This window comes from Rhamphochromis longiceps, linkage group LG12 (assembly GCF_057381845.1).
Source record: "Rhamphochromis longiceps isolate RC_006_pf linkage group LG12, R_longiceps_female_GT1.1, whole genome shotgun sequence".
In the NCBI taxonomy this organism is placed as follows: Eukaryota; Metazoa; Chordata; class Actinopteri; order Cichliformes; family Cichlidae; genus Rhamphochromis; species Rhamphochromis longiceps.
Window position 1 is genome coordinate 6,224,317 of NC_140568.1, and position 12,820 is coordinate 6,237,136.

A 12,820-nucleotide genomic window follows, 5' to 3' on the forward strand; every position below is an offset into this window, starting at 1 on the left:
GAGTCAGGCTGCATTGAGTGTGGGACTTAAAAGCATTAGGCTTGAAGATGGTATGAAAATCTCTACTTACCTTCTACGCTATATTTTTGTTACTGATTTATTAATACATTTTACATTGTTTCTTTTGTTTATCAGTAGAGAGAACACAGATTTCAGAGGCGCAAAGAGAAGCACTGTTGCTTCATACTTAATACTTTAAAGCTGCATTAGGGGAAGACAAGAAGCAGAAGTACTTCCAGGCACAGCCGCAGTGAGGGAGCAGACACCTTACACTGAGTTCAGAGAAGTCAGAATTTCAAGAAGCGTCTGAAACAGCTCAGGTTTGGAAAGAAGCCTTTTATGTTGGGTGTTATAAAAAATATACACATATTTATAAATACATTTTATAATAACAACTATAATATTATTATAAATTGTAGTTATTCTCTTATTATTATAAATAAATATCAAACATTTCAGTTGATTTTCTATCACATATATTGTGTTAGCCCTGTGATAAACTGGCAGCCTGTCCTGCTTTTGCCCTGTGGCAGCTGGGATAGGCTTCAACCTCCCACTGTCACGATCCTGGGTCTTTTGACCCAGCGTTTTAAGTTTTAGTTTATTTTTGATGTTTATGGTTTATTTTTAAGTTCATTAGGTTATCTAAGCTCATTTGTTTATTTAGATTCCCCTTGTGTCTTCTACCCCTGTGTTTTAGTCTCCCTTTGCCCTTTATGTGTTTCATGCTGCGTGTCTTATGTTATCAAGTTTATATTGTCTTGTCTGCGTCTCATGTTTCCTGTTTTATTTTGAAGGTCTGTGTCCTATGTCAGTGTAGTCAGCTTTGCTTCCTTTGTCTCGTTATGTCAGAGTAGTGTCAGCTGTTTCCCCATGTGTTTCCACTTCCCCCTAATCACCCTTGTGTGTATTTATTCTGTGTGTTTCTGTTCATTCTTTGTCAAGTTGTCTGTTGTTCCATGTCTCCAGGAGTTTCCATGTTTATGTTTTTTGCAACGTTCAAGGTTTTGTTCTTTGCCTTTTGTGTTTAGCATTCAGTTTTCCCAGTTTAGTTCTAGTTAGGTTCTTTCTTGTGTGCATCTGCCTTTTGTTTTTGTACTCTTTTATCAGCCACATTAAACGGCTCGCTTTTAACCTGACCATGTTTTACCCAACAGACATTTATTTCAGTGACTCTTTTGAATTTAACGGACTTTGGATTATTTCCTGTGCAGGAGGAGGAGAAGGAGGCTATTCGGTAGTGATGGGCAGATGAAGCTTCATGAAGCACTGAAGCTTTTCATCCAATTGGTTCATCCCAGCGCAAAGCTTCTTGAAGCTTCATTTGCTCTAGTAGGACACCTACTGGACGTAAAAATATTAGTTGGCATGAATTTGAAGAGTGTGGCCTTTTGCACACAGCCTGTAAATGTCAACAACAAAAGGAGTGTGTAAAACATGTATATTGTAGTGATGGCAGTATACTGTGTATATTTATACTGGCAGTATGGAAAATGATCATTTACTGTGAGGTGAGGTGTGGTTGGGGTGTGGACAGTAGTTGTGCTTTTGTAACGTTGAGGTATGGACAGCTACACACTTCTGCCTGTTCACATTCTGTAAAAACTAAATGTTCACTGCTTTTATGACCTTTTTAGTGGGGAGAACATAGCTAGGATTTAATGATTTAACAAATCTTTTGAATCCTTTGTCCTCCACATTGCTAAATGGCTGGGAGTCCTCGATCACCATGCTAACCAGGTCTTCATCTATTTGAGATTGTTCTCCTGAGGAAAGACAATAAAGACAAAGCACAAATATAAATATCACACACATAACTTATAACAGTTGTATAATATTGTTATATCATTTAGCAACATTACTGCATGCTATATTATCATTGCATTTGATGGCTCACCTGGTCTTGCTCCTCAATCGGCGTTCCCCTTATTCTCATGCAAAGCTCTGTAGTGCCTAAGCATGGATGAGGTGTTGTTGTTATATCCCAGCTCCCTGGCACATAGCAAACACTTCACCTTGTACAAAAGTAAAGACAGCTTAACATAAATTGTATTGCACCATCAGTATTATGGAAATACATCTTCTGTAGAAATTTACATACCTTGTTGGGAGGAATAAGATCAAAATGTTCCCACACAGGTGAGGATATCCTCCTCTTCTTAGCTGGCTCCATTCTCTCCTGACTTTCTCTCATAAACCTCCAAACTGTCTCCAAATTCTCACTAACCGCAACTCTCCATCAAACACCCACATTTTTGAATGAAGTCTGAGGGGTTTATATCGCTGTCGTAGCTCGCGGCAAAGTTCGAACCACTTCCTGAACCAGTCACGTGGTACAGCCGGGCAGCGAGGCTTCAGACGTCATCATTTTCAGCTCCTCCCATAAATGAAGCAAGCCTCGATACGCGTATTGCAGAAACGCTCCCTCAATTACTCGACACAAGCTTTGAAGCCTCGATAGAGAACGTCACATCACTACTATTCGGGCTCAGATGACCCGGATAGCCACGGCTAACCCAAGGTTTCTGGATTTTCTTGCCTGATGATTTAAAGAACTTTGTTACTGCCTCAACCTCAGTAGTAATATAAAGGCACTTTTTTAACTAGTTTAGGAGCACTTTTCTTTTGTGCTCTGAAAGACACAGAGGCTAGTAGTTTTTAAAACAGAGTACCACAAACAACATGTATCCTTTTAGAAATAAACTTTTCTTGTGATACTTCTAAAAACCACATATTCTTAACTAGCCACAATAGCACTGTATCGACCCCCCAATGTTCCTTTAATGCAACCTATAATTGTCTAGTAGCCACACAAACGCACTGCAACAGTAAGACTTGATGAGACAGAGGGGGTTACAGGTAGGGCCCCAACAGTCAGCAAAACAAGTCATAAAACAATAAAAGCTGCATACTTATCAAGAGCATCCCAGCACACACATCCCAACTGTAGTTCCATAGTTTTTCACCTTTTTTCTTTACAAACTGCTCTTTTCATCTCTCCATGTCAGAGGTCAACTGAAACCAAGTCCACCTATATAAAAACACCCCATCAGACACACAGTATTTTCCTCAGCACTTCACAACTTTCGCAAGGTATATCGTTTTAACTTTTTTTTTCGGACCCCGGACACAGCGCTGTGAGGTAGTTAGCACACAATTTGGCCATGTAGAAAGCATCGTTTGTTTGGAACGCGTCATCACTGTTCATACGAGTTTAATTTAATCAAACCTCATTTTAGGATCTACGTGGCTCCTCATCACTCGCCGATTCATCATTTTATTTAAATATCTGAATTTTCAGAATGGTGATCCAAGCGGGACACAGAGGCTGCTAGTTTTAACGCACCAGAATGCCGCAAATATAAATAAAAGCCTGACTATCCCGAGAGCCTAGCCGCAGCGACACCTTTCTTTCAAATGGATGCCTGCAGGTGCGTTGGAGCCGACTTTGCTACCCGCACAGAGCGTTTCGGACAGTCGGGCACTGCTTATGCAATAAAGAAAAACAACAATACAGCATGTTTCTCTGCTCCAAGACATCCGCGGTCCTTTCACACGGTAAGCATGTCTGTTATACCCAGCGCATAAATGTCTGTATGTCAGCGCTGATTAAACCCTGTTTAAAATGTGACACGTTTGTTGTCCAAAAACATTTCCTCTAAATTTGCAAAGTTACTGATTTAAAATCTGCTCTAAGAAATATTTCCTGTGATCTAAAATTTGGCACATTTATATTTGTGTCTGGTAACAACAGCAGCAAATGTGCTGTACAGCTGATTCTTTTGAGGGTGTAGCGCCTTCAAAGGTTGACGTAGGCACCATGTAGAGTTATAAAACGGGGTTTATTCTGGTCTCGACGACCCGGGAGAACTGCTCAAAGAAGAAAACGATTCTTTTTAAAAACATCACATCAAAATGCATTCTTCTACTTTGTGTAAATCAATCACAACGTAATTAATCACAGAAAATAAAACATTTAAAGAACACAAGCAAAGTAAGCTGACCTCCAGGAGGGGCTAAATAGTCCTTTGTGGCCTTACTATCTTTTTCTAACTTATTTCTTGCACTTATTTAATTTTGAACATTACTTTTTCCATGTGTGGAGCTAACCATGTGTGCTAGCAAAAAAGGGGTTGGGTGGAGACCCAAAAATGCAACCAACTCTACATTCCACTGTTCATCACCAGATGGTGCAAAAGCGCAAGATCCAGACATAAAGCATCAAATCCAAAAGTCCTTTACAGAGGGTTTTTATCATTATCATTATTATTATTTATTATTTAACTAACTTTTTAAATGTTTCACACATTAAACATTAATGCATGAATGGATGTGTATTTTAAAATGAAATACTTACAGAAGACATTGTTAATTATTAACAGCTTAATTATTGTGCTTTGTATATGCTACATGTATATATAGTACATGCAGTATGACAGGAACACAGAGGTTTAGTGCCAGACTTCACATAAAAAGTATCAACTATGTTAGGATCCATGATTATCATGTGTGGTGTTAGTTTACATTAGTGGCTCCTCTCATGAAGGTGTGTGGATCTCTCACCTCTCTCCAAATTGTGGTTGTGTGTTTGATGCTGAAACAGATGAAGACTGCTGATTGGCTGAAGTAGGGTACAATATATATTTTTGGTTTTTGGTTTGGGCAGTGCTCACCGCTACATTAAATAAACTGCTGCTCGTGTGTGTTTGTAGGTTCTCAGTCATCCAGCTCATGGTTGTCTAAGGAGCCTGGAAACACTTCAGCCACCTGGAAATACCCAGCCTGCAGAGTACATCATATGATTTATTGATTTATTTTGTGTTCATGTCACATGGATGGATGTGAAATTAATTTATGATTGTTTTGTTTTTTGTCTGTTTCTAGAGGAGACGTCGTTCAGGTTGCAGGACTTGGTGGTTATAGAGTAAATGCCACCGGCCACACACGTAAGACCATATTTTGTTTGATTATTTCACAGTTAATGCTAGAATCTGATTTCGGTTTCTGTGACTGTTTTATACTTACATTTATGTTTTTTGTTTAATACTGAATGAAGAACAAGTTTTTTTCTTTTTGTAAATTTTGGAGTAGATATACTGTGCGCCAAGTTCCTTGTTTAAAAATCATTTGGAAACATAACAAAAGATGAAACATCATTCTACTCACAATTTTAGCTTTTGAAAGATTATGAATAACTTTTGTTCTTTTCCTTTTTCTCTAGTCCCTGATGAACCACCTAATCTTCAGTGTGCAGACATGTGTGTTGCTGACTGTGAGCCTACCAGATACTCTCAGTGTACTGCATATGTGCCATATAACAACAGGCTGTGTCTGGAAGAACATCAAGTAGATGCACGTGGGGTTAGTTAACTGCTAATATTACTGTATATCATCTGTGTATGTTTTAGATATTTTGGGGAGCACAAACTACATTTCTCTTCTCTCAGGGTGATTCTGATGGTGGAGTGATTTACAGCAACATGATTTATGGTGTAATCAGTTCTGGTTTTGAACGTGTCTGTACTGGACCAGCTGTTACTGTGAATGTTTGTTCTGACATGAACTGGATAAATCAGAAAATTGCTCAAAATAATGGAAAATAACTGAATGAAAATAACATCCAGAATAAACAATCATCTCTACATGAAACTTGTGTGCTGTGTGTTGTTTCTACTCTAGAATATCTTCATGTTAACTGCAAATTGTGAACCTTTTTCTTTGGTCTAAAATATTGTGTCAGATTTGCAGCTTGTGTGTGTTTGAATGTGGTGTCAGGTGTGTAGCAGCTCATCCTGTTGTTCAGAAACTCTCAGACTCACACTGTGAAGATGCAGAAAGGCTTTCTGATCAGACATGCCACCAATCAGCTGCAGGGCCTGAACATGATAGACTTCATAAATCTGAGTTGATTGTTGGGGGTGGAAATGTTTACGTGGAGGCTGTTGGCCTCCGTGCACTGAGGGCATTAAAATAAATACAGTAACCATCAAAATAAGTTTTGTTGATAAAATACATTTCTTGAAACTGTCCATTGTTTTGTCCGAACTCTAAAAACTGAATCCAATTTTCAAACTAAAAGCAGTGCTTTCAAAATTTACACTAAAGCAAAAAAACCTACAAGAACAAAAAATAAACAAAATAAAATTATAGTACATAGCGACATATGTGTTTTATTTCTCATAACACATCATTTCCATCTTGTCTTCAGTCCTGCATTTTTATACTTCTAAGACCAAAATGAAAACTAAACTCTTCATATTCACAAACACTATTTGTTTCAGGATTTCATCATGATTCATTTTCCATATGAGGCAGTGCTTTCAAATTACTTTTGAAGTAGTACAGAGAAATTACTCTTCTCCTCGTCTTTTAAATTGCATCAATATTTTCCAACTGAGCAGTAAAAGGACACGGAACTCAAACATGAAGCATCAACGTGATGTTTAGATGTCAATTAATATTACAATAAGAGACTAAAGTAACTCGCTTTGAACACTTCAGTTTTCTCTCTTGATGCTGCTGTTTGTTTCCTCCCCCACTTGTATTTTTCTGCACTTCAGTGAATGTGCATAGCGCCCTCTGTTGTATGTTTGGGAGAACTGCACTACATTGTCATCAAACGAAACTGTGCAGAGGTGGAAAATGAGCAAAGGAAGCACATCAACTGAAGAAGCTTCTTGGATCAGAAGTTAAACATCATCCAGAACCTTAAAGAAGTAAAGTCGCTTTCTTTCCAGGCTCCTTAGACAACCATGACCTGGATGACTGAGAACCTACAAACACACGAGCAGCAGTTTATTTAATGTGGACCTGAGCAGTGCCCAAACCAACAACCAAACAATTTTTACTGAACCCTACTTCAGCCAATCAGCAGTCTTTATCTCTTTCAGCATCAAACACAAACCACACCTTGAAGAGAGGTGACAAATCCACAAACACCTTCAAATGTAAACACACATCACACATGATGAACATGGATCCTAACATAGTTGATACTTTTTTTTGTAAAGCCTGATACTAAATGTATGCAGGCCACCTGAACTGCTTTTTCTCGAGTGCCGCCCACTGGGTTGGTCACTAGAACTGTGTGTTGCCATCACTGGAGCTGTGGTTGGTCTTTTAGATTATTTAGACTGGGACTGTTTTTTGTTGATTAGGCGGCATGGTGTCCTGACGGCTGCCTCTGTTGTTTTTTTTCCCAGGAGGAGGAGAGTGGAGCACAGGTGGACAGCAGCCATGGGAGCAGAGAGCACAGAGTTTTGGGTGAAGACATGACACAGGAGTCGAGGGAGCTCAAGGGATTATTGTGTTGTCTTATTTACTCCACTGTAAATAAAGAGCACTGTCCATCGTACGAGTCCTGCTTTTGGGTCCTCCTTCCCCACTTCACAAACACTGAAACTAATTATACAGGTAATAATAAAGGAACCAGAAGTTCACATCTATAGCTTTAAATTTGGATAAATCTGTCAACACAACCATCAATAATAGAATAAAATACAAACAAACACTGAAACTAATGAAAAATTACACATGATATATGAACTGTGGAAACTAACTGAACAATAAAACTCAGAATAAACAAATTCAAACATTATATGAAAGGTATAAACTGATTTGCATCTTATTGATTTGCAGGCTCACTTTGCTCCAGGACTTGACGACTGGCCCAACCCGTACAGTCTTTGGCTCTTAATACTGAATGTTGAAAACTGATACTCATGGACACCTTATTTCAGCCTCTTTACTTTGCATAAGAGACCCAAAGCATTACATTAACATGATGTTGTCTAGTGGACCAGCACGTCCATTACATGTTTTGCCGTTATTGCTGTTTGTTACGAGTTCAAATATTGAGGGTGAGCACAAAACAATAATGGTCCAGAAGAGCTTCGGTCAAACAATGATTTTAATGAACACGCGCGTGGGGAGATGAACACTGCCCACAGACAGCATCGATCTCCGCCCAATGATACACAAGCAGTTGTTTATACCATCAGGGTTTACGTTTATGACGCCCCCTCATGCGTCAAGCAGATACAATACATGCATAAGTTTCAAAACCACAAATGTTCTGTTGACGACTTTGGACACATTTAAAAGGACATCTTCTCCGTCTCGAGGCCAGGTGCTTCCTATTAATCTTCTAACTCTCGCTTATCTCCTGGAACAAACTGTCCCTTAGGCAGACACAATTTTGCAGTCACAAGCTTTTGCAAACTATTATTTGAACTCTTACCTAAATATGAGTCTAACTACTGTTTGTGTGTGTGTGTCTCGACCTCCAACGCACTCAGCCTCACCCCGCCCGTTGATGCTTCTAACCTTTTACCAGACAGCTCTCTGTGATAGGTGTAATAATCTTAACTAAGAACATGTGTAATCTATTGAATAAATGCTTTGATGAAATGATAATTAATGTAATGGTAATGATGATGGTTATGAATAGTAGCAGTAAAATATTTCCCTGATCTCCACACTCCCGCTTTTGACCTCTTGACCACAAGAGGTCACCATACGTTGCTTGTGTCACTCCTCGGCCCACTCAGCTGCTTCCATGTCCATCAATGGCATCATGGGCCCGGGTCACCGTTCCCTCTCTAGCCGTCCTCTGGCCCAGGGAATGAGACAACACCCTCTGAGACATCAGACAAAAACAAACACCTTTCCCTACTACGCCTCCCACACTCATCTCCTCAATTGGTCTCTTAATTCTTCAAACTTGGTTCAAGCTATCATGTTTGGGACTCTCTAATCAAAAGCGAGCCTGACTTATGGCCTTGGGTCCCTATTTCGTCTACCTTTAACAACGGTGGGAGTGAAGCTCCCGTGGAATGTGCTCTCTGTCTCCTCTATTATCAGAAAAAGCAAGGTCCTGACTCTCTGAAAACAGTATTTCTTATAACTCAGCAGTATAATGCATCATAAAACAATATCATTCATTCACAATAAATCAGCAGCCTAATGTAATACAAATCAGTTTAACAAATGTAATAGTTATCACCTTCTTCTAATTCAGGAGAATAATGCAAACTAAAACTACATAATAATTTCACAATCATTAATCAGGGGCATAACGTGGCATAAGATAATATAATAATCTCACAGTCCCCCTTTGATCTCTTTTAAAAGAGATCACTTACACCCTAGAATCCAGGTTTGCGAGGTCCATTTCTTCTTCTTAGTCCTGAGGCCCTGTGTCCCCGTTTAACGAGTGGACCATATTGGATGACCTCTGTGTTTGCACAGTTCAGATGCAAGAAAAACTATGATTACAACAACAATAGTAGTTACAGATGACACTCCCATCGCTCTCCAGTTCTCCCACAGCTTTATCTTGGTGCTCCAGTTTCCCCAACCTCATTTTGGTGCCACCTTGTACCTTTCAAACGTACTCAGACTAGAACCTCTGTCCAAGGAGCTTTTAACCTTTACTTTATTGCTGCAGCTATCAGTGTCTTCCAGTCGGGTGATTCTCTGCTCTTCTTTCTTCGACCTCAGGGGTTAGACCACCCTTCAGTCGTTGCACAGATCAGGGGATTATTCTGCCCCGATTTTCAAACAACGATCTGTGTATTCTGGGGTCACAGCCGTGTCCCCCTTTTTACCAAGAGCCTCTCGAACCTCGTTGGTCTGGTGTTCCTGGTTTTTTGCCAACCCCTTCATGGTTATTGCTGTGTTTATGGGATCCATCCTTTTGAGGTGACTAGCTAGAGCCCAAACTGCATGACCCTTGGCCCCAGTTGCTGTCTCGGCAGTCTCCACGCCTATCTCTGCTGCGAAGGATCCTCATATCTCCGTGACCTCGTCTGGTGTCTGTTCCTTTCTCTGTAAGACAGAAAACCAAAACACCTCTCTGCCTAGCCTTAATAATCTAATGTTGTTATTCATTGTTCCTCGAGTGATTCAAAATTGGTTTAGAATATTCAGAATGTTCAGGACTCTCTGGCCCAGGGACTTATTCTAATCATAATCTATGTGTGTGTAAGCGTGTTTGCATTTAGCCCTCTGCACTCAAAGTCAATACCTGCAATATATCAGTCCGGTCCATCACGCCGAACGAAGCTTATGACCTTCTAAAGACTGAGTGCCAACTCATTATGAGCACATTTGCAATGCGTATATGAAAATAAAAATAACCACTTATTTTAGTAAAAGAAATCAAAAACAAATTAACCATTTTTACTTCTAATCTTTGCCACCTTTTTACAAAAATCATGTGTTTCTTTCAGCCTTCCGTCCTACGATTTCCTCTCCAGTGCGATACTCAGCTTCTCATGAACACAGGGATTTTATCCTCTAAACCAGGGGTCACTAACAGGCGGACCGGGGTCCGAGTCCGGACCCAGTCGCCATCCTATATGGACCCAGACCTATAGTTAACAAAATATTAAATTATATTTAATTTTGACGGGGCGATTCAATTTTAAGCGGTAACCTTACATTGTATTAGACCAGGGATCATACTAACCAATTGTGTGCGAGTTACGCCACCCACGTGACACTACTTAGCCAATCACATCTGCGCATTCAAGGCGATCGCAACGCTGAGTGCAGACACAGACAGACAGAGGAAAGACATGGTGAGAGGTGAATGACAAGCGAGACGATTAACGATACAGTGAGACAAGACGTGAGCGGGAGTCACAAGAGGTAAAACAACTATGGCGCTTTCAAAAAAGAGAAAAGTAGACACCGAAAATAGAACTTTCAAGACTGAATGGACTGACGCATATATGTTCATTCTTCCGGCCGCAAGCAGCAAACCAGTGTGTCTCATATGTTCAGAAACCGTGGCACTGATTAAAAGTGGCAATGTCAGACGCCACTATGAGACAAAGCACAAAGCTTTTGAACAATCATACCCACCCAAGTCTGAACTCAGGTCCCAGAAAATTAGCAGTCTCAGAGCCCAATATGATCAGTCCACAAGGATCTTAACCAGTTCTTTCACCGCCCAACAACGTGCTCATGAATGTTCCCTCAGAGTTGCTTGGATTTTAGGTCAACACAAAAAGCCCTTTGCAGATGCAGGTGTTGTCAAAGAGTGCATGAGTGCAGTAGCAGAAACATTACTTGAGGGTAAACAAAAAGAAGAGCTTCATGACAAAATAAAGCAAATACCTATGTCAGCATCAACAGCCACAAAGAGAAGTGAATTATTAGCTCAGGATGTGCTATCCCAGCTGGAAGAAGCTATTCATAAGACACCATGTGTAGGCTTGGCTGTAGATGAGTCCACTGATGTGTCTGACAATGCTCAGCTGTTAGTTTATGTAAGGTTCTTCAACAATGATAAGAAAGAGTTCTGTGAAGACCTGCTAGGTGTAACTTCCCTTCACAGCACTACAAGAGGAGAGGATATCTACCTGGCCATTAAGGAAATGTTAACAAAGCGAGGAATAGAGCCAAACCAAGTGGTTTCAATAACCACAGATGGAGCCCCTGCTATGATGGGGAGAGAGAAAGGAGCTGTAGCAAGAATGAAAGAGGACAATCCCGAGCTAATCTCTTATCATTGCATTATTCATCAGTCAGTGTTATGCTCCACCCTGTCAGACGAGTATGCTGAGGTGATGAAAACAATGATGAAAATGATTAATTTTCTCAGGGCATCTTCTTCTTGTCAGCATCGCATGCTCAGGGAATTTCTCAGAGAAGTTGATGCACACGCTGATGATCTTCTGCTTCACAACAATGTGAGATGGCTTAGCAAAGGCAGGGCATTGGAGCGATTTTGGTCCATCAGAAGTGAAGTAGCAGCTTTCTTGGAAGAGCTGGAAAGTCAAAAAGCAACAAACTTTTCTCTCTTTTTAAATGATGGGAAAAACATGGATATTGTGGCCTTTTTGGTTGATATCACTTCACACCTGAATGAACTGAATTTGAAGCTGCAGGGCAAGGACAATTCAATTTGTGAACTGATGACAGCTGTCCACTGCTTTCAGAGGAAACTTGAAGTGTTCAAAGAAGACCTGCAAGGAGACTATGCACACTTCCCAACAGTGAAGGAACAGGTTCAGGGACAGAGAGATGTGTCCTCTTTTGTTGACTTTGTTGATAAGCTGATTGAAAACTTCAGCAAACGTTTTGATAGCTTCAGCTTTGGACAGCAGCTCACCATGTTCATAAAGAACCCATTTGCCATCACTGATGTCAGAGGGTTCTCAAAGGAAGTCACACAGCACTTCAAGTGGGCAAATGCTGGGCCTCTTCAAATGCAACTAATTGATCTCCAAGCAGATGTGGCCTTGAAAGAGCAGTTTGGAAGAACTGAACCTGCCACTTTCTGGCCCCAATTGGTCTCTGAGACAGCTTTCCCAAATCTGAGGAAAGTAGCCCTGTACATCTTGACCATGTTTGGCTCCACATACAGCTGTGAGGCAGCTTTCTCCACAATGAACATAATAAAAACTAAATATCGTTCCAGGATCACCAATGAGCACCTACACATGTGTATGAGAATGGCCCTGACACCATTCCAGCCCAGATTTAAAATCCTAGTAGAGCGAACTAAAGCTCAGTTCTCTCACTGAACAACAGAAAGTTGGGACGTGGAATATAAGGGGGAAAGAAAGAGAAACTGTAAAATTGTTAAAATGTTTTGATGTTATCTGTTGAAAATGTATTGAGACTGTTTAGTCGAGATGTAAAATGTAAAGAAAAAGGGAAACTTTTTTTTTCTGAAATTAAGCACTTTGTTTTAAGATGCACAATTTAGCCATTTTATTTATTTTCTCTAATTCATTTTAAACAGCAGCCCTATTTCTAATGTAGGCCTACTGTGTGTTTCAGTGTTAACAATAAATTTTGTTGAAAT

At 40.1% G+C, this 12,820-nt stretch overlaps 2 protein-coding genes and 1 long non-coding RNA gene across 3 annotated transcripts; 2 read left to right on the forward strand and 1 right to left on the reverse strand.

Moving 5' to 3' along the window:
* Positions 1-500: 500 nt before the first annotated feature.
* LOC146656703 (uncharacterized) lies at positions 501-2,292 on the reverse strand. The gene is made up of 3 exons (XR_014914186.1): positions 2,102-2,292; positions 1,898-2,015; positions 501-1,766 (listed from the first exon to the last, which is right to left on the reverse strand). It is a non-coding gene; the product is annotated as an uncharacterized LOC146656703 (long non-coding RNA).
* Positions 2,293-3,022: 730 nt separating this feature from the next.
* Positions 3,023-5,420, forward strand: LOC146656704 (uncharacterized). The gene is made up of 4 exons (XM_085424256.1): positions 3,023-3,558; positions 4,713-4,789; positions 4,885-4,946; positions 5,222-5,420. The coding sequence occupies exons 1-4, from the start codon at positions 3,418-3,420 to the stop codon at positions 5,368-5,370; spliced, it is 429 nt and encodes a 142-aa protein (XP_085280382.1). The 5' UTR covers positions 3,023-3,417; the 3' UTR covers positions 5,371-5,420.
* Positions 5,421-11,831: 6,411 nt separating this feature from the next.
* Positions 11,832-12,536, forward strand: LOC146656705 (general transcription factor II-I repeat domain-containing protein 2A-like). The gene has a single exon (XM_085425821.1). It carries the CDS (start codon positions 11,832-11,834, stop codon positions 12,534-12,536), a length of 705 nt encoding a protein of 234 aa, XP_085281947.1.
* The last annotated feature ends 284 nt before the right edge of the window (positions 12,537-12,820 follow it).